This window comes from Microtus ochrogaster, unplaced genomic scaffold, assembly GCF_000317375.1.
Source record: "Microtus ochrogaster isolate Prairie Vole_2 unplaced genomic scaffold, MicOch1.0 UNK98, whole genome shotgun sequence".
NCBI lineage: Eukaryota > Metazoa > Chordata > Mammalia > Rodentia > Cricetidae > Microtus > Microtus ochrogaster.
This window is the reverse complement of record NW_004949196.1, coordinates 74,976-92,693: the sequence shown is the minus strand read 5'-3', so window position 1 is coordinate 92,693 and position 17,718 is coordinate 74,976. Positions and strand designations below refer to the sequence as shown.

At 56.2% G+C, this 17,718-nt stretch overlaps 1 protein-coding gene across 3 annotated transcripts in view; it reads right to left on the bottom strand.

Moving 5' to 3' along the window:
• Kdm4b (lysine demethylase 4B) overlaps positions 1–17,718 on the bottom strand; it is an 82,406-nt gene that overhangs the window by 7,724 nt on the left and 56,964 nt on the right. For 2 of the 3 annotated variants that reach the window (XM_005371080.2, XM_026777999.1), the window contains 7 exons: positions 11,630–11,826; positions 6,935–7,036; positions 6,612–6,778; positions 2,946–3,334; positions 2,644–2,764; positions 761–921; positions 424–640 (listed from right to left, as the gene is read on the bottom strand). In XM_005371080.2, the coding sequence (XP_005371137.1) occupies positions 424–640; positions 761–921; positions 2,644–2,764; positions 2,946–3,334; positions 6,612–6,778; positions 6,935–7,036; positions 11,630–11,826 (1,354 nt within the window). The remainder of the gene's footprint in view (positions 1–423; positions 641–760; positions 922–2,643; positions 2,765–2,945; positions 3,335–6,611; positions 6,779–6,934; positions 7,037–11,629; positions 11,827–17,718) is intronic. The other variant, XM_005371082.2, reaches the window with a different exon arrangement.

Here is a 17,718-nt window from a genome sequence, read left to right as displayed (position 1 = left end):
CCTGCAACTCTCCCCACACACCTGCAGCTCCCCACACCTGCAACTCTCCCCGCACATCTGCAGCCCTCCACACCTGCAACTCTCCCTCCACACCCGCAGCTCTCTACACCTGCAACTCTCCCCGCATATCTGCAGCTCTCCACATCTGCAGCCCTCCACACCTGCAACTCCCTGCACATCTGCAGCTCTCCACACCTGCAGCCCTCCCCACCTGTAGCCCTCCACACTTGCAGCCCTCCCCCCAAATCTATAGCTCTCCACACCTGCAGCCCCCCACACCTGCTGCCCCTCCCATACACTGTACAGTGTAGCCTCCTGAGCCAGAACCCTGGACAGTGCCCCTCAAACTCAAAATGCACTGTGTCCAAAAAGTACTCCATGCCCCCAGAGTCCCTCACACCAAGATGGCTGTGGAACACTCACTGGCATGGACCTGCAGGCAGCAGTGGGCACAGGAAATGAGTGGGCTGGTACCATCCTCACCGACGTAGGAGTTAGCAGGCAGTGGCTCTGTGTTCTCCCCACTCGAAGTGAAGCACATCTCAGGGATCAGTGGCCGTGTCCTCTGGCCACTTTTGGAGGGTGGCTGGACAGCACTGTCCCCTGGAGCAACTGGGACCTCTCGCTCTGTCTGCACTGACTGCAGAGGCATGGACATCAGAGGTGACAGAGGGCCCCATACCCAGCGCAGGGCCAAGCAGGCAGCTCATCTGGCTCTAGGGGTAGAAGAGGGTACAGACGGCGCAGTAGGGCAGCTCACCTGGCTATAGGGGTAGAAAAGGGTACAGATGGCGCAGTAGGGCTCGTTGAGGGCAGCTGCTGCATTGAACTTCCTCTCAGCTTGGAAGCTGGCTGCCTTGTTCTTCCACTGCAGCGAAAGTAGGGACTTCAAGGCCTCGGGGTCACTGACATCGTCCTCTCCTGAAAATGGGAAGGCTTCGATGACGGATGGAGGGACTTGGGTTGGAAGACAAGGCCCCAGCAGAGCATCACTCCACTGGTCCTCTGAGCAGCCCTGGCTGGTACTCGGCAGTCTGCATTTTTCTTTTCTTTTCTTTTTTTAACTTATTTTATTTTTATTATTTTATGTTCATTGGTGTGAGGATCAGATGCCCTGGAACTGGAGTTACAGACAGTTGTGAGCTGCCATGTGGGTGCTGGGAATTGAACTCAGGTCCTCTGGAACAGCAGCCAGTGCTCTTAACCACTGAGCCATCTCTCCAGCCCCGAGTCTGCATTTCTTGCAGGGAGCGGGGGCTGATTTCCCTCCATGGTCTCCCCAGGGCCTAACCTAAGGCCTGGACACCAAACATGCCACCCTCAGACACATCCTCTTGAGTGTAAAGCTGGGCACAGTGCTGCCTACCTGCCCGGGAGCCTCAGCCACAGCCTGCTAAAACCTATCTACGTGGCAGCATGGCCATGACAGGCAGGAGGATGGAGGAGGGGACTATGCTAGATTCAGGCCCTGCCACCTGCTAAGAGACACAGGACATGGAGCTGTGGGAGATTTGCCTGCCCAGAACTCCCATGAGAGCCTTCTGGGAAGAGTTCAGTAGGGAGCCAAGAGCCTGGGGCCTGGTTTCCACTGTTCCCCAGATTCTTGTCACTCCTGTAGGGAGGTCTTGAGGTCCTGGGTACTTCCAGAACCATACTGCTAGCACAGTAAGGCCTTGGGTGGAGGAACTGCCAATGGCTCTCAGACTCTGCCAACAGTTTTTTTTTTTTTAAATATTTATTTATTATATATACTATATTCTGTCTGTGCGTATGCCTGTAGGCCAGCAGAGGGCACCAGACCCCATTACAGATGGTTGTAAGCCATCATGTGGTTGCTGGGAATTGAACTCAGGACCTTTGGAAGAGCAGGCAATGCTCTTAACCTCTGAGCAATCTCTCCAGCCCTCTGCCAACAGTTTTAAGGAGGAACTGAAACCCACCAGGGCCTGCACACACTACTACTGCCCTGCTAGCCAGCAGAGACCCATGTACCCAAGGCCCAACTATCACTGGAGAGCACCCTCCTGCACTCACCAGCGCCCCCCGCCCATAGCCACAATCTAAGCGTTTGCACCATGTCTGGGGACACTCTAGATACCTAGTTCTGCAAGAGCTGATGAAGCTCCTGTGCAGACGTGAGGGTACAGCCCTGGGACAGAGGAGCTGCTGCCAGAGCCTAACATCATGGCCCCAAACCACGACCTGTGCACCATACCCTCTGCCATCACAGCCTGCATGCCGCACCCTCTGCACAGGTGCAATCTTCCCACTGAGACCCTGAATGCTGCAACCCATTGCTGGGATGGGGAGTGGAACTATGGGCCCTGGTTGGAGATGGCTGTGATCTACGCCCTCCCTGGTCACATGACATTTGAGGCACTAGGTCCCGGCCAGTGACTGGTTGAAAGGTGGGGTCAGGTGGAGGTCCTATAGGCCACAAAGAACTGGGGTGGTTAAAGGTATGTTAAGTGTGAGCAGCTGGGTCCCTGCAAGGTGAAGGGGCAGGGAATTCTGTGGTCTCTCACAGCATGGTGAAGAGCGTGCCACGTTGTAGGAGGACCTGACACTGGCACCTGTGCAGAGGGGCTGGCTGGGCCCCATGCAGGTGGGAGGAAAGCGGCATGGTGGCGGGGTCTTGCTCACCTTCATCACTCGAAGCCTCCTGTTTAACCACAGACAGTGGGGACCGTGTAGGTGGACGACCCAATGGGTGACGCCGGCTTTTTTTGATTTCTACCTTCAGCTTAGAGAAGGAGGATGGTGCCTGAAACACACAGCACTATGGAATGCTGGACCCTGTCACCCACAGCATGCACACATGCATTCACAACCACGCCTGTCACCCCCAACACACACTGACTCCAGCTGCCACCCTAGCATTCAGATGCCACACACAGCTGTGTGGGCAGAGCCACAAAAGCACCTGGTGGCCATTAATCACCCACCTGTGCATCACCAGCTTGGGCCTGGCTTTCGTCTTCGGGTCCTATCTCCATGGGTGCCAACTGTGGGTGGGCAGTGCGCTCCCTGTCCCCATCTGCGGTGTTGGTGTGCGGAAGCACATACAGCATTGGGATGATGGGCCGCGGCCGCACCTCTGCCTCCTCACCTGGTGCCCCAGGAGGCACCACATTGAGGGGTGCTGGTGGAGGGCCCCCCTCTGTGGCCATGGGGCCCATGGCCGGCAATGGAGACTTGGGTGGGGGCTGTGATCTCAGGACCTCCTCAGTGGGTAATAGGGCTGGTGGGGAGGATGGCAACAGGGGTGACAGGGGGTTGGGGGTCTTCTTCTTGCTCCGGGCCTTGGTTGGTCGGGGTTTGCCTCTGCCATCCTCTGGGGGAGAGAACGCATCATACAGAACCAAAGGAATCAGATGGAAGCAGGAGACCACGTTCTGTGGTAAGAGCACAGTTGGCTGCGGACTCAGGATCCCCAAAGCCTGGGTAAGTTCAGCCTCCAAAAGGGACCAATACTGGGCCACTGCACTTAAAGAGATTCCTGAGCTGGTGCTGAACTGCAACCTGCCACCCCAGCACTCAGGGCACCCTTGTCTTTTCTTTAGAAAAAGAAGAGGGAGGGAAGGAGGAGAAGCCTGGGTTTTCAGGAAGTGGCTGTGAACATATCTGTCCCAAGTCGTGGGCTCCTGCCAGCCAGCGCAGGTGTGGGGAGAAGTAGACTTGTACAGTTGGTGCAGACAACACGAGGGACCCAGCAGCAGATGGGCCTGGGGACCCCCATCTGGCGGCCTCTGGGATGAGTGTTAGAGACAGTTCCTGACAGGGGACATGAAGAAGGGTGGCTGATGGGACTTGTCTTGGTGGGACTTCAGTTTGGTGCCATAATGGCTGTACAGCACATCACTTAACCAGGACAGAGTGATCAGGGGCTGGTCACTTGTACCAAGTTCTCCAGGGGACCCCACCTGACATGTGCCTAGCTCCCAGGGTTAAGATGTCACTTAAGGGATTCATGGGATTATATCCTGCTGTGAGCGGCCTGGGTGCCACTTGTGTTTTAAGAGCCCTAGACTGAGTGGCTCGTGGGTAACAGCTATACCCCAGGCTTGGAAGCTGACACCTGTGCTGTCCAGGCAGGCTGCTGATGGGAGTGGATGCACACTGGAATATCATACACACTTATGTATCATACCCTCACACCCTCCAAGGGCAAGGCTCACTAGCCTGTATGGCAGCGTACACTCTCCTGGGTGTCTAGTGCGTTAGATAGCACCGCCAACCCCTAAGACACTCAGTTCCCCAAGCTGCAATGGTACACAGGTAGGAACAGGTGGGGTGTTGCCCAGCCCCCAGACAACAGACCCCATTAACTTCCATACTGGAGTTGCTGTGGTCACCAAGGACCAGGATGAACCCCTACAGGATGTGTTCTTGGACCCAAGGAAGGATGTCAAGTGTGGCTTCAGGAGTCTGTTCCTATGACCATGGCAGCTGCTGTGGAGTGACCATGGTGAACCTGGCATGGTGAACCTTCACAGCCCTTGGTGCTGGACCACAGGATCCTGCCCTAGTTTTCTTATGACCAACAATGGCTGTGGATCCTTAGCATCTCCAGGCTCTGTATGGCCATGGGATAGCCCGGAGCCCTTAGCAGGAGAAGGCCAACAAGGGCACCTCAAAGCCTACTGCCTCACCACAGACTCACGATGGCTATATCAGTGGGAACACACCTGCCTTGGGGGTCAAGAAGAGAAAGACTGTCACAGTCTGGTCCCTCTGGAATGTTGAGGTGAGCAGTCTGGTGGAGAGGTCCTTCAGGGGTGGCTGGGAGCTATGGCCTGGTGTCCCAACATGCCTAGGTTTGTTAGCCTGGCTGGTTGAAAGTCACAGCCCACAGGAGGCCAAAGGGGATGGTAGGCCATACATCCACAGGTGTGGGCTCTGCTCTAGCTACTGAGCCTGACACACCTGGAGGGCAGTGCTTTCTAGCAGCTGACCCAGAACTGGACAGTCACAACCCTGCTGAGGAGCTGGGGATCCCAACCCCTCACCTGCCGATGCCCCCTCAGACAGGCTATGATTGGGTGCCCCACTCAGTTTCCAGCACCCCGTCCTGAAAGCAAGGCCATGCAGAACACCATCCACGTGTTCCACAGTAAAATGGCGCCTATCACAGGACAGATGCTCTTTCCACTTTATGAGGACTTAAGGTCAAGGAGAATCCTTAAATCAGAGGTGTGAAAGCTTTCAAAGACAGCCACACCCTGCCCTGGTGCCTGGGGCCACGTACCTCCCACAGCAGAAGGGAATCCTTAGAAAGCCACATTGCTAGGTGTGTCAAGGGGACCCTCCTCACACCATACTCAGGAAGGGGGAGCACCTGACACCAGATCCACAGGGAACAGGCGTCAGTAACTGGTCACATGGCTCCGGGGCTCACATTCCAGTGTGGAGGTGGAAGCAGGGAGCTCAGGCTAGTCCTGCAGCTTCTTTGTGTAATTGTGGCTGTTGGCATCATTCCAGCCCTCAGCTCCTGCAGATCCACATGCGACCATGGCAATACACACAATCCAGAAGGGCGCAGGGATGTCACAGAGCTCTCACACCTGTAGCCTCCTGTTTCTACAATAGCTGGCTGTTGTCCTTACTCCCAGTGCGGAGGAGAGTGCAGGGCCTTATGCATGCCAGCGGGTACCTCACCACCTTGCTCCAGCTGTGCTCAGACGTCTAGCCGAAAGCCCCCCCTGGATACATGGCCGTCAGTTTCTTCTTGTCAGCCTTAATTTGCTGTGTAGCTACTTCTGGCTGGTTCTTATTGGCTGGTGTGAGCTGCTGCCCACCAGTGCCTCACTCATCCACAGTGCCTGCAGGGCCTAAGTCCACAGCCCATGGACCACTCTGTCTATGGTCACATCACATTGTGGTCACCCTGCTTTCCCTCACTGGCCTTTCTGGGCTGGAAGACCCTGTCATGGTGTGCAGTGGACAAGTCTCTGTAATTCTCTGCTGTGGGACAATGGTCTTGTACCCTTAAACATTTGTCAGTTGTACTGGTTTAATAAAATGCTGATTGGTCAGTTGCCAGGCAGGAAGCATAGGTGGGGTGACCAGAAAAGGAGAATTCTGGGAAGAGGAAAGGCACAGTCTGCAGCTGTCACCCAGACACAGAGGAAGCAAGATGAGAATGCCTCACTGATAAAAGGTACCAAGCCATGTGGCTAACACATGTCAATAAGAAGCTCAAGCTAATTGGCCAACCAGTTTATGATTAATGTATACCTCTGTGTATTTCTTTGGGACTGAAGGGCTGTGGGACCTGGTGGGACAGAAATCTCTGTCAATGACTCTCCCGAGCAGTCAGTAGGAATCTGAGACACTGTGTTGATGCATTCCAGTCCCTGCCTCACACTCCAAAAAGGCCACAGAGGGAAGCCCTTCCCTATGTTGGTGGAAGCCAGTGGTAGGGATGAGGCAGAATATGCAGGGCAGGAGAGCTGGGACACTCACTGCCAGATTGCAGCTCAAGGTTCCCGTGTGCACAGGTGCCTGCACCACTGTGCTGCCTCCCTGGGCCATGTCCAGGCCAGCAGGAACAAAATGCCAAAGAAGGGCTGCAGGGACCCAAACCCAGGCTGCAGGCATCCAGCACTGACCTTCCAGGCCCTCAGCCTCGGGGCCCTGTGAGGGCAACAGCTCCTCTTCCTCATCCTCGTCCTCAGGAGTGGCCTCCTCCCGAGAATAGCCCCCAGGCTCATCCAGACCAGGAGACTTGGAGTCTTCAGGCTTGGATTTCTTGGGCTGGCTCCGTCTCCGGTGGGACCTGAGGGAGGGCACTGGTCAGGCAGCAGGGGAAATGGAGACTGCGGTAGTCCAGGGTGGGCAGGAAGGAGGGCCAGGGAGGAGCAGGGCTGGGGTGAAGCAGGCGATGGCAGCACGGGATGGGCAGGACACTGTGGGCTGGAGGGAGATCACTTACGCTGGCCCTGGCTTCCTGGTCGGCTCCCGCCTCCTCTCTAGACTCGGCCTCCTCTCCTCCTCAGCCTTTCTCCAGGGTCTGCTCTCCTTCACACTAATTTGTCTAGAATGTAAATTTCAGGGTTTTCCTCTGGCTCGGGGGCCCTCTCTACAGCCCTGCACATAGGGCTCTTAGGACCCATGCCCAGCCTGAGTACAATAGCGTAACACCTTCATGTTGACAGCAAGGACGGCCCTTGGCGTCACAAACTGGCCTCGCTGAATGAAGAGCTAGGGTGAGCATGTAGAGCAGGGGCAGAGGCAGGACCCCCCCCCCCAGCACCTGAAGCTGCTTAGACTCACAAGGAAGAATGATTTCCTGCAGATCTGTGCCTTGGGGTCCCCAGGCCAGTAGCCCTCACCCACCACAGCCTCTCAGTGGCCCAGAGCTCGCAATGCCCAGCTCTAGGTGGTGGCTTCTGTGACTCTACCATGGCCTGCCCTCCTTTCCCTCACTCCTGTGGCTGAAACACCCCCTGACCAGGGCAGGAACCCCTCAATGAATGTGTGAGCCCCACAAAGATGACCAGCAGGCAAGCAGGTGGCATTCCAAGGAGGGACAGACAAGGTGTGCATCGGCAGTGGCTGCAGGACAGGCTGGGGACAGGCAGGAGGGGGGGGGAAGGGCAGGAAGCACTGACAGGGAGAGGAGAGAGGCTGGAGACAAGAGGCCTTAGATCCAGGGACACACACCCTTCTGCTCTGGTGGGCAGCCCCAGCAATGGAAACACCGAGTCAGGAAGGAAGCGTGGTGGCTCAGACTGTAACTGTTGTCCCCGGGGTCTAGGGCTGCTCCTGGCAGCGCCCAGTTCAGATAGCACTCACGGCTTGCCACCAACTCACTGGGCCACAGCTTCAGGAGTCGCCCTGGTTCAATCACTGTCCTGACCCCACTGGAGGCTACCCTTGCACAGCTGACTGGGACACCCCGGGCCTCACACCACACTCTTTACAACTGAGCACAGCAGCCTGCTTAGTTCCCACAGCCACGGTACTCAAGGTTCCAGGAAATGGGACCTCAGTCCACCTGTGTGGACTCCGATGTGGGCTGCACCCCTCCAGAGCAGGGAGGGCACTGTATACCAAAGAATAGCCATGCTGTATTAGGAAAGCAAGCTGGGACCCAGCCCTGTGTCAGCTGTCACATCCCTCACTGATGCCTCTCCCACCAGGCCGGATGGATACACAAAGATGTAGCCACCCTTCAGCGGCAGCCACAGCGTGCCCTCACATCTCGTGACCCTGAGCTGGGGCACAGCCCTTCTTTTTGGCATCTCCAGGTACTCTGGCCCCATCCTAAACTCCTAAGTGGCGTGTCCCTGGCTCCACGGTGGTGACCTTGGCACCCCTGTCCCTGTCCCAGATAGCCTTTCGTCATGCTACAGCTCTCAGGGTTTGCCCTTGTGCTGGGCTGACGTGCACTGTGGAGCTGTAAGTCTGAAGCTGTCCAGCAGGCAGTCAGTCAGGCTGGGGGACCCTGGAAGGGTACCCTAGGCCACAGCAGCTTGCTCTGCAGCCTTTAGCCTGACACCGGGTTCTCTCTGGAAGTTCTGGGTGCCGCCTGCTGAACCCCGGTGAGGGACCCATGGGTGTGGTGTGTTCTACATCACGGGTGGTCATCACCCGGCCACAGGATCAGGATGCACACGGTCACTGCTGCACGTGTCTTTGCCTCTCTCAGAACTCCCTGGAGGCTGGGTACGGCTCTCAGCATCTTCTGTCTGCTGCAGCCTGCTGTTCCTGCATTTCTCTGCAGCATCCCGGGCCAGGTGTGCTGGCTCTTCCTGTCCCTGCTCTTCTCCCATATGCTATGGTAGCTTTGGAATCTTTCTGAAGTCTGTATCTATAACATCCTGGCCTCTGGCCTTGTTTTGAGCTGGCATTAAGGATGTACTGGAAGGTGGGAAAGGGGCTTGCTGAGGGTGATGGCAGGTGGAGGTCGGACGGCTTCACGGAAAACCATTGTTAGGATCAGATCCACTAGATGGGTCCTGTACTGAAGAGGCCAGTCCTGTGCCATGAGGCAAGTGGTGTGTCCCAGTGGCCTATGCAGCCTGAGCCTGCTTGGAAGGCCTCCTGCTGCCCTATCGAGGTCTGAGCTGTGCAGCTGCTCCTGCAGTCCTGCCCTCTCCCTACCCTGTGGGATCAGAACATGGCTGGAAATCGATCTGTCAGATTTCAGAAGTCAAGTGTTGGCATGTGAACAACACAAACTCTTCCGAGATGAAAGCAGGTGCCCTTGGACTTGAGGGAAGGGTGACGAGGAAGCCTACAGCCTTTGCTGAGAGGCAGGATACACACAGAGAGATGACAGCTGCAGACACATGGTGACCTGTGCCTACAAAGCAGCTAGGAGACCACCTGCAGGTTCTAGTTTCCCCAGTATGTTCTGTTCCTGCCACTAAGGCAGACCTATGAGTATTTAAAATATCCCCTGGGAAGCTGTGGTACATTCTGGGGTTCAGGAGACTTTCCTGAAGCCCTGGGTGTGAGTGCCGTGGGTCATGGGCCAATTCTGGTGTTGAGGTCAGTAGGCTGAGGTGTCACACCGCCAGCACCAACACCTCCTGATCCCCACGCGTCCACAGCAGGCCAGGTTGACTAAGGACTGTGGCATTGTCTCCTGGTGGTCACCCACAGAAGGGGTAGAGTCCGCTCACCTGTTAAGCTGCTGCAGGAGACAGGAGACTGGAAATGGGGACAGGGTGGGCACAAGACAGCCTGAGCTTAGGCCTGTGCTGAGAAGGCCCCATGTAGACATGCAGGGATACATAAGGGTAGTTCCTGTAGTGAGGAACCTCTGACAGGTAATGTTTAGCCAGGACACTGCCCAGAAGGCAGAGGTCAGGGGCGTTCTTAGTTCCTGTCAACAACAGTAGCCCCAGGTCCTGGTGTGTCAGGGAGAAAGATGCTCTGACCCCACTCGGAACCCCTGACATGCCTCAGTTTCCCTAAGGAAGTCCAGCATGCAGCCGAAGCACACCTAGGAGAAGCTGGGCACACATTCATTGCAATCCCAGCCCCATGTACCGTGGACCGTGAAAGCATGGCAAATGGCCTCCCACCGAGGCCAGGGACTTCAGAAGAAACAAACAGCTCTGGCCTTGTGCATTTTAACAGCTTTAAAGGAAATTGTGTCCTTGGGAACAGGCTTCATCTGCTACTCAGCCACTGCCGCATTAGCACGGCTTCCAGAGTGAGAAGTAGGGATGCCACCCCTGATGGGAGGGAGCCTATGAGATCCCATAGGCCACTTCCTCTGATCATAGGGCCCCATCTCTGGATGGCCCTGGTGTCACTGTGGTTCTGGAATGTGGTGCCTATTTACTGGTTGTCTGCTCAGCTAACTCATAAGCCCAGACACTGAGCACCAATCATATGAAACCACCCAGAATCCCGCAGGCCCACTCAGGCCCCACCACAGGCTGTCACCTGACTGCTGGGTGCTGCAGAATGTTGGAGAGCACAGACTGCTCTCCAGAGAGGAGGACACAGAGCAGGAAGTAAGGGTAAGACTGCAGTGCACAGGCAGAGGCATCCGAGAGGACGCAAGGGAAGGCTGCAGGCCACAGGTCACTGTCCAGACACAGGCCCATGACTTGTCTGGAAAGCAGTACCCCAGCCCAGGGCTAAGGTAGTAGTGACCTCGAGCTTTTCAGGAGTGGAAGGTAGCAGGTTGGTCACAGCACAGCCAATGAAGGAACCTGCAGCTGGTTCCAGAGGATTCCATGGATTCTGTAGCATTTGGAAGCCACTGGGATCCTAACAGCTGTGTCTACAGGCCAAGGTAGCAGCTGTGTTTCTAGGTAAAGTCTTGTCAACAGTGGTGGTTCCATAAACTGGCCTGCCTGAGAACAGAGTTCTTGGGCCTCCCTGGTTCTTCACAGGTAGACAGCTGAGTTCCATGCAGCCCCTATCAGAAGCTCAAATCCCTGAAGGGCTGCTGGAGGCAAGGAGTAAGATGGATACCCTGGAGTGAGGGACTGGGCCCAGCTGGACAGACCTCCCTCTTAGACAAAGGAGTCATGTATTTTTAGCTAGCTCTTACATTTTAAATTAACCCATTTCTAATATTTGTATTATGCCACGAGGCTTGTGGGCTACCAGCAAAGTTTTGGCTGGCTCTGCTGGAGGCATCTGTCTCCTGTGGCGGCTACATGGCTTCTGACTCTGCCTACTCTCTCTCTACATCTCTGTTTTGATTTCCCGCCTGGCTTTACTCTGTTAAGCCATTGGCCAAAAGCAGCTTTATTCATTAACCAATAAAAGCAACACATAAACAGAAGGACACCCACACCAGTCAAGCTCCTTCCCAACCCTGCTACTGTACTACCAATGCTAAAGGCCACACAGTGTTGAAGGTTGTAGCAGCCCTGCCCAGGTTCCCGGTCACAGGTGACCACATTACTATAAGAAGCAGGCCAGGAGGGTCCAGTCATCCTTAGGAGCATGGTGTCTGGTATGGGCTTTTGGGAGGGGACCTGCCGGCTCTCAGAGCTGCAAGGGTGCCAAGTTTATGTCACCAGAGGAAGCAGCAGTGAGCTGTTCATTTGGATGTCCAAATGAAGTGGAAACGAGAGAGAGAGAGAGAGAGAGAGAGAGAGAGAGAGAGAGAGAGAGAGAGGGAGGAGGAGAAGGAGCAAGAGGAGACACTCACCTGCGCAAAAGCTTGGCCTTCAGTGAGGCGCGCGAGGCACTCCAGGAGCTCAGCTCAGGGCTGCTAAGGGCTGTGGGCCGAGTATGGTCCAGCACCGTGAGGTCACGGCCCTGCTTCCACTGCTCATAGCGTTCAGGCTGCAGGATGCGTACAAACACGTCCATGGAGATCTTGACCATGTCCTTGCGACATGTGCACTGTGGGGACACAGCAGGCACTGAGTCTCTGGCAAGGCCCCTGGCTCCCACACTGCAGACAACTTGGTGAGGATGGGGCTGCTAGCCCAGTGCCTTCCTGGCCCGACCACAGGCAGGTCAGGCCGGAGAGATGACCCGTCAGTAAGTGGATGCCCAGTCTTGTCCACCAAGAAGTGAAGAGGGCAACATGGTCTTATAGATCAACCACCCAGGACCAGGCAGTCTGGGTGTCATCCAGAAGGGCCTAGAAGGCGCAAGGTGGGGCTTGTACAGAACCAAAGCAAGGAATGGCAAATCCAGACAGTCACAGAGTGCAGCCAGGGCCTGTGCTCACTACCCAAGCTGAACACTGCCGAGCCAGCCCACTCCCAGCTTAGTGGACACAAGCTGTGCAGAGCAGAGCACTGGCAGGGGACCACTGCAGACATGGGACACTGTGCCCCATTCCACAGCATTTGGGGAAACAGGTAAGGAGAGCGCATCCCAGTATCCCTGTCCTGATGAAGATGGTAAGAGTGGCCTAGGACATGAGGAAATATCCGGTGGCTCCCGCCCCTCTTTGCTGGGGGTGGAGTGGGAAGCTTGGGATCTGCCTCGGCTGAGAGAGAGGGAGTATTTATGGCTGAGCCACTCCCGGCAAACACGACTTGCTTAATGGGAATGTGCAGGACAGCGGTTGTGTGGGACTTGGCCGGTCAGTAGCAGCCACAGATGGTGCCCATGTTACACATTCCTGGGCCTGGCCTCCCCAAGCCCCCATCAACTGCAGATTAAGGGATCTGTGCCAAGTGGCTCAGCCATCACTTTGCCATCAGTAATTAGCAAAAGCACCTGAGTTCTCCCACAGGGACCACAGACACTGCCGCAGCCAGCATCGGCTCCATGGCCAGCACCAGCAGCCAGGACAGAGCTGCCAGCACAGGCTGGCCTTGCAGAGAAGTGCCTTTCACAAACTCCATATGGGCTCTGTAGATCTGGGGAGTGTGGGCCCAGAAGCAATGTGTGGAGGCAAGGAGCTGGGTCTGGACCAAAGGTGGCAGGGTGGCCTGAGGCTCAGCCACAGGGAGGGCCCACTCCGAGGCCCAGGAGGCGTCCCCTGGGCTCTGCATCTGGTCCTAGTGGCTTAGCCGTCAGCACAGGAGATGGCAGAAGGCTGTCCACAGAAAAGTCACTCTACAGAGAAACAAAGTCCGTCTGTGTAGAGGGTCTGCTCAGGGCTGGGTGTCACCTGGGGAGTGGCAGAGCAATGTTACTCTGAACCATAAAGGAAAGCGGTGGGGCCACCAACTCCAGTCCATTCCGGAGCAAGGTGGGACTTAGGACTCCATCACCTCCTGGGGACAGAAGTGACCTAAAGGCTACCTACCAATGCACTTTAGGCTCCCTGCTTGGTGAGCAGTTGTCACCTGGTCACCATATTGCCACCTGGGATTCTGGGGTAGCCACAGACCTTTTTGGCGAGCCCAGCCTGTCGGGGCCCAAACTCAGCTCCTGCAGCGCCCTGCACTCCTGTGCCTTGGCAACCAGAGCTCCAACAGAGTCCTCAGTGACACCACACTCCACAGGAGCCCCTGCTCACTGAAGTCTGCTAAGAACCTTCCAGAGCCTGAGGCAAAGGCACCTCACCTGGAGCAGCCCCTCATTTTCACCATCCCTGCAAACCCCTACCAACAGGGCAGTCTTGTAAGTGGCTAAGGGACTCATCCCAGCAGACACAGCATCAGGCCCATCTGTGGGCCTTGCAGCGCCTCACAGAGCCAGGGCTCACTTTTAGGGCCTTTGTCTTCCATGGCTCTGGATGTGCCTACTGGAGTCACACCCCAGCTGCTGGGCTCCACACCTGAGGGTGAGAAAGCAGCCAGTAGCTTTCTGCTCTGGTGACTTCCCTGAGGAAGGCTGGGCACGATTAGGCCAGGGACATTCCCCAGCCACTGACCTGGATGTACGGCCTGCCGAGTCTGCCTCAGAGAGGAATTAGGGATTGGGAGGAAAGGCTCCCCACGTGCCCCTCTTGAGGCTGCCCTGAGTCCTGAGCAGGCGTCCTGTCAGAGGCCTGGAGAAACGGCCTAAGCTGAGGTTCATCTGAGACAGCTGTCACTCATGTATGGCGAGCTGAGGAGTCATGACAGGGTACAGGTTACCATCAGTGTCCCCAGCCTTCTGTCCACCCTGTCACTGCCTGGGACGATCAACACATCAGAAAGGCCCACCCCTGGAGTCCAGGGAATGAGTGAATGGCAGGGCTGCTGCTGTCCATGGCCGTGCAGCATGGTTTGCAGCTAGGATGACTGAGTCCACCCCAAAGTGAGAATACAGGGACTCTTGGTGCCTGCTGAGGATGTGGCCTGGGTGTTAGGAGTGCAGGGTGGAGTCCGGGTGGGTGACCAGAGACCTGCCTGGATGCCTCACCCAAGTGCAGAGCCCTGAGCCTTGCCCCCCATGCTCCTGGGGCCCAGGATCAGCCCCGTGAGCAGATTGTATCTGTGAGCCAAGCATCTCCTCCAGCAGCTGAGGACCATGAAAGTGTCTCATCTATAGTGGCGTCATGCACACTTTTCCAGGCCCGTGGTACCCCAGCTCCTTCAGAGCTGTGTCAGGCATGGAGGTTCTGCTGCACCCCCCAGAGGTTCCCACTGCCTCACTCAAAACTGGGCTGGGCATACAGTGGTGGGGCCGCCTGGGCTCCCAGAATCCTCTGTTGGCTCTGAGCTCTGTTTGGAGGCTGTTCTGTTCTGAGAAGCTGAGTTACACTAGAACTCACTCGTGTACAACGGTGAGTTGGAGGAGGCAGCAGCTGGAGAGGAGATGATTAAAACAAGGCTCAATAAAACCACCAACCAGAACAGCATGTTACTACAGGGACCCTCCTGCTCCGCCAGTGTGACAGCGACAACTCTCAGTCACGGCAAGGAACCAGGGCGGAACATGAAGCCTGTTTCTGGGTGACTAGCACCTGCTGGGGTTGTGGACGTGGCATCCCTAAAAAGCACCAGTCCTAAGGGGGACAGAAAATTTGTCCCCAGCTGTAGGTAGACATTGCTTTCTCATTCACCGGATCCCACATCACCCAGTTGATCACCATGATCACTTGTGGCTGGACATGTTCTGGTCTGACTGTCTCTACCCTCCTGCCCAGGTGTGTACTGCATCCCTTTGACGCAGACAACACAACCTTATGGGATCCCTCCCCACAGGCATCCTATCCCTGCTGGGTGTCCAACATGGCCTCCAAACTCAGAACAAACCCAAACTCGTCCCGAAACAAGAAACGAAGCCAAGTAGTCCACTATCCCCACTTTCCGTGGGGCTCCGGATCCGTCTCAAGATGGGGGTCCCACAGTTTGAACAGGTGAACTCCTGGCCCGGAGTCTAGCATCAAGGGTAGGGGCACACCAGAGGCTGCAGGCCCAGCCCCACTGACCTGATGGAGATTGAACCTCTGGACCCACGGCTCAGACCTGGGTTGTCAATCCCTAAAGGTGGACTTTGCCAACCATGGGACCATGTCAGCTGGCTGTGGCTACATGCACCCTTTCTCAATTGCACCATGGTCTCCCAGGTCAAAAATATCTTTAAAAAATTAACATAGCCCAGGCTGGCCTTTACTTGGGGCAAGCTTCCTGCCTCAGCCTCCTGAGTGTTGGGATGACAGGCCCCAGCAGAGGAAGGCAGGCACGGTGACTGTAAGGGACATTATGTAGAGTCTTACGCTTGATGCTCCAGCTCGCTAAGGATTAAGCACAGAGCTCTGGCTGTGGACAGGGCAATTAGGTGCCAGCTCGGTACTGCCTGGTGGGGTCTGTGCCCCCGAGCAGACATCAGAAGCATGAAGCCTCTCCTGTGGCACTGCACCCACGACAAGATGTACCTCACCCTCCTCTGGGCACAGGGGCCACTTGTCCTAGGTGACATGGGGCACAATAGGTGATGAGCAGGGAGTGGTGGCACTGGCCTGTCTGTTCTCTCTGCACTGCTCTTTGGCTGGTCCTTTCAGTTCTGGCCTCTGCAAACCTCAGTGCAGCCACAATAAGCCAAAAACATGGCACTGCCATGCTAGGGGCCTCCCAAGGCTGCCCAGAACACCCTAATATCCCTTGACATGGGCACCCCTGGAGCCCCACTTTACTCATGGGGAAATTGAGGCACAAGGTGGCAATGCCCAGACCACACAATGTGGGGGTGTCCAGAGTCTGTGTCCAAGATCTACTCTGCGCTCAACTTACTGGGGAACCACTGCCAGAAATCAGGGGTCTATCAGCAGGACCCTCGGCAGCCAGGGGCCCCAGTGACACTTGGGATCACTGTGGCTGCCAGGGCTGAGGAAACTCCTGCCATGAGGTGCAAAGCTAGGATACCCCAGAGGATGACGAGGCCATGCGCAGTGCTGAGGGTCCCACACTAGGCTGCCTTTTTAGACCCTTCCCCTCCTTGCACAGGACCCTTGGTGCTCCCAGGGGTCTCCTGGGCACATATGTGCTTAGAGACATGACGACTGTGACAGGGAACAAGAGGGAAACCCATTTCACAGATAAATTTATGGCCAGCCCTGTGCACACAGCTCTGCCATGGCACAAATCAGAGGTCAGTGAGACAGGGTGGCCGCAGCTAACCACGTAGCCTGGGAGACACGTCACTGACAGCAGCGACCATTGCTGGCAGTTCTCACCTGGTCAGTAAACTCAGTGCTCTCTACCCAGTGACTGCTGCTATCAGCTTACCACAAGGGCATGGTGACACCACAACGAATGGCCACCTCCAGACTCTGACCTCCAACTCCATAGTAGGCCTCCCAGCTCTCATGTCTACTCCCTAGGGTGTGCCTAGCATTCCTGGGAGGACTGGCATCCAGCCACAGGAACTGCGAAGGGACAGAAGCCTCTGAGTGTGGAGCCAGAGCCAGGCTCTCAATCCCATTCCTTGTCACACTGCAGCTGAGCCTGGTGGAATCCTGGCGAGTCCTGCCCACAGGAGCCTTTTCTGACGTGTGCAGGCCAGGGCTGGGCTTCTCATGCACTGTGTGGCCTATGACCAGGAGAGGGCTGACACAGCAGCCAGCAAGGAGCAAGGAGGAGCAAGGCTGTACAGGTGGCACCCCTCCCTGGAGAGTGCCTTTGGTTCTCTGCTCCTGACCTAGCTGTGGGAAGGCTGCTTCGGAATGCCAGGGTTGGCAATGTGAGCAGGCAGACTGTGCCATAGGCCCGTACATGTCACCAGGCCTGGAGAACTCTGAGGGGGAGCGCTGACCTGGAGCACCCCCAGAGGCTCACCCCCCCACATGTATACATGTCATTGAACAGGCCAGGAACCTGGAGGGCATGCTGGACATGGTGCCTGCTGTGCATCAGTGGCTAAGTCGCTTGGCCTGCCTGTCCTTGTCCGTCAGCCCAGGGCAAGCATGCTAGACAGTGTGCTGGCTTCGTGGAGCCAGGAGTGGTCCATCTCCATGAGAGCATAGAGAAATGCCTGGGACTGGTGGGCACTCACTCCGGCCTCACCAGGCACTAGCAGCCCTGCCCCAAGCTCATTCAAGGCCCTTGCTGTACATGTGGAAGGCAAAGTGATGTAGGTGGGCTGCTGAACTTTCTGGAGTCTTAGCTTTGTTTCACTTTTGCTGAGACAGGGTCATGCTCTGTAGCTCAGGCTGGGACCAAGCTCATGGCCATCCTCCTGCCTTAGCTTCTTCGGTGCTGGGATTCCATGTGAGCACCAGGTATAGCTCTGAAGCTTCCCTGTAAGGATGGATGCTGACAAAGCAGGAAAAGAGACCCGACACAGGGCTGTGGGATTTTGATCGAGATAAGTCTCCCATGTTGCCCAGGCTGGCCTCAAACTCTCTATATAACCAAAGGCATCCTTGAACTCCCTGACCCACTTGCCGCTGCCTCCTGAGGG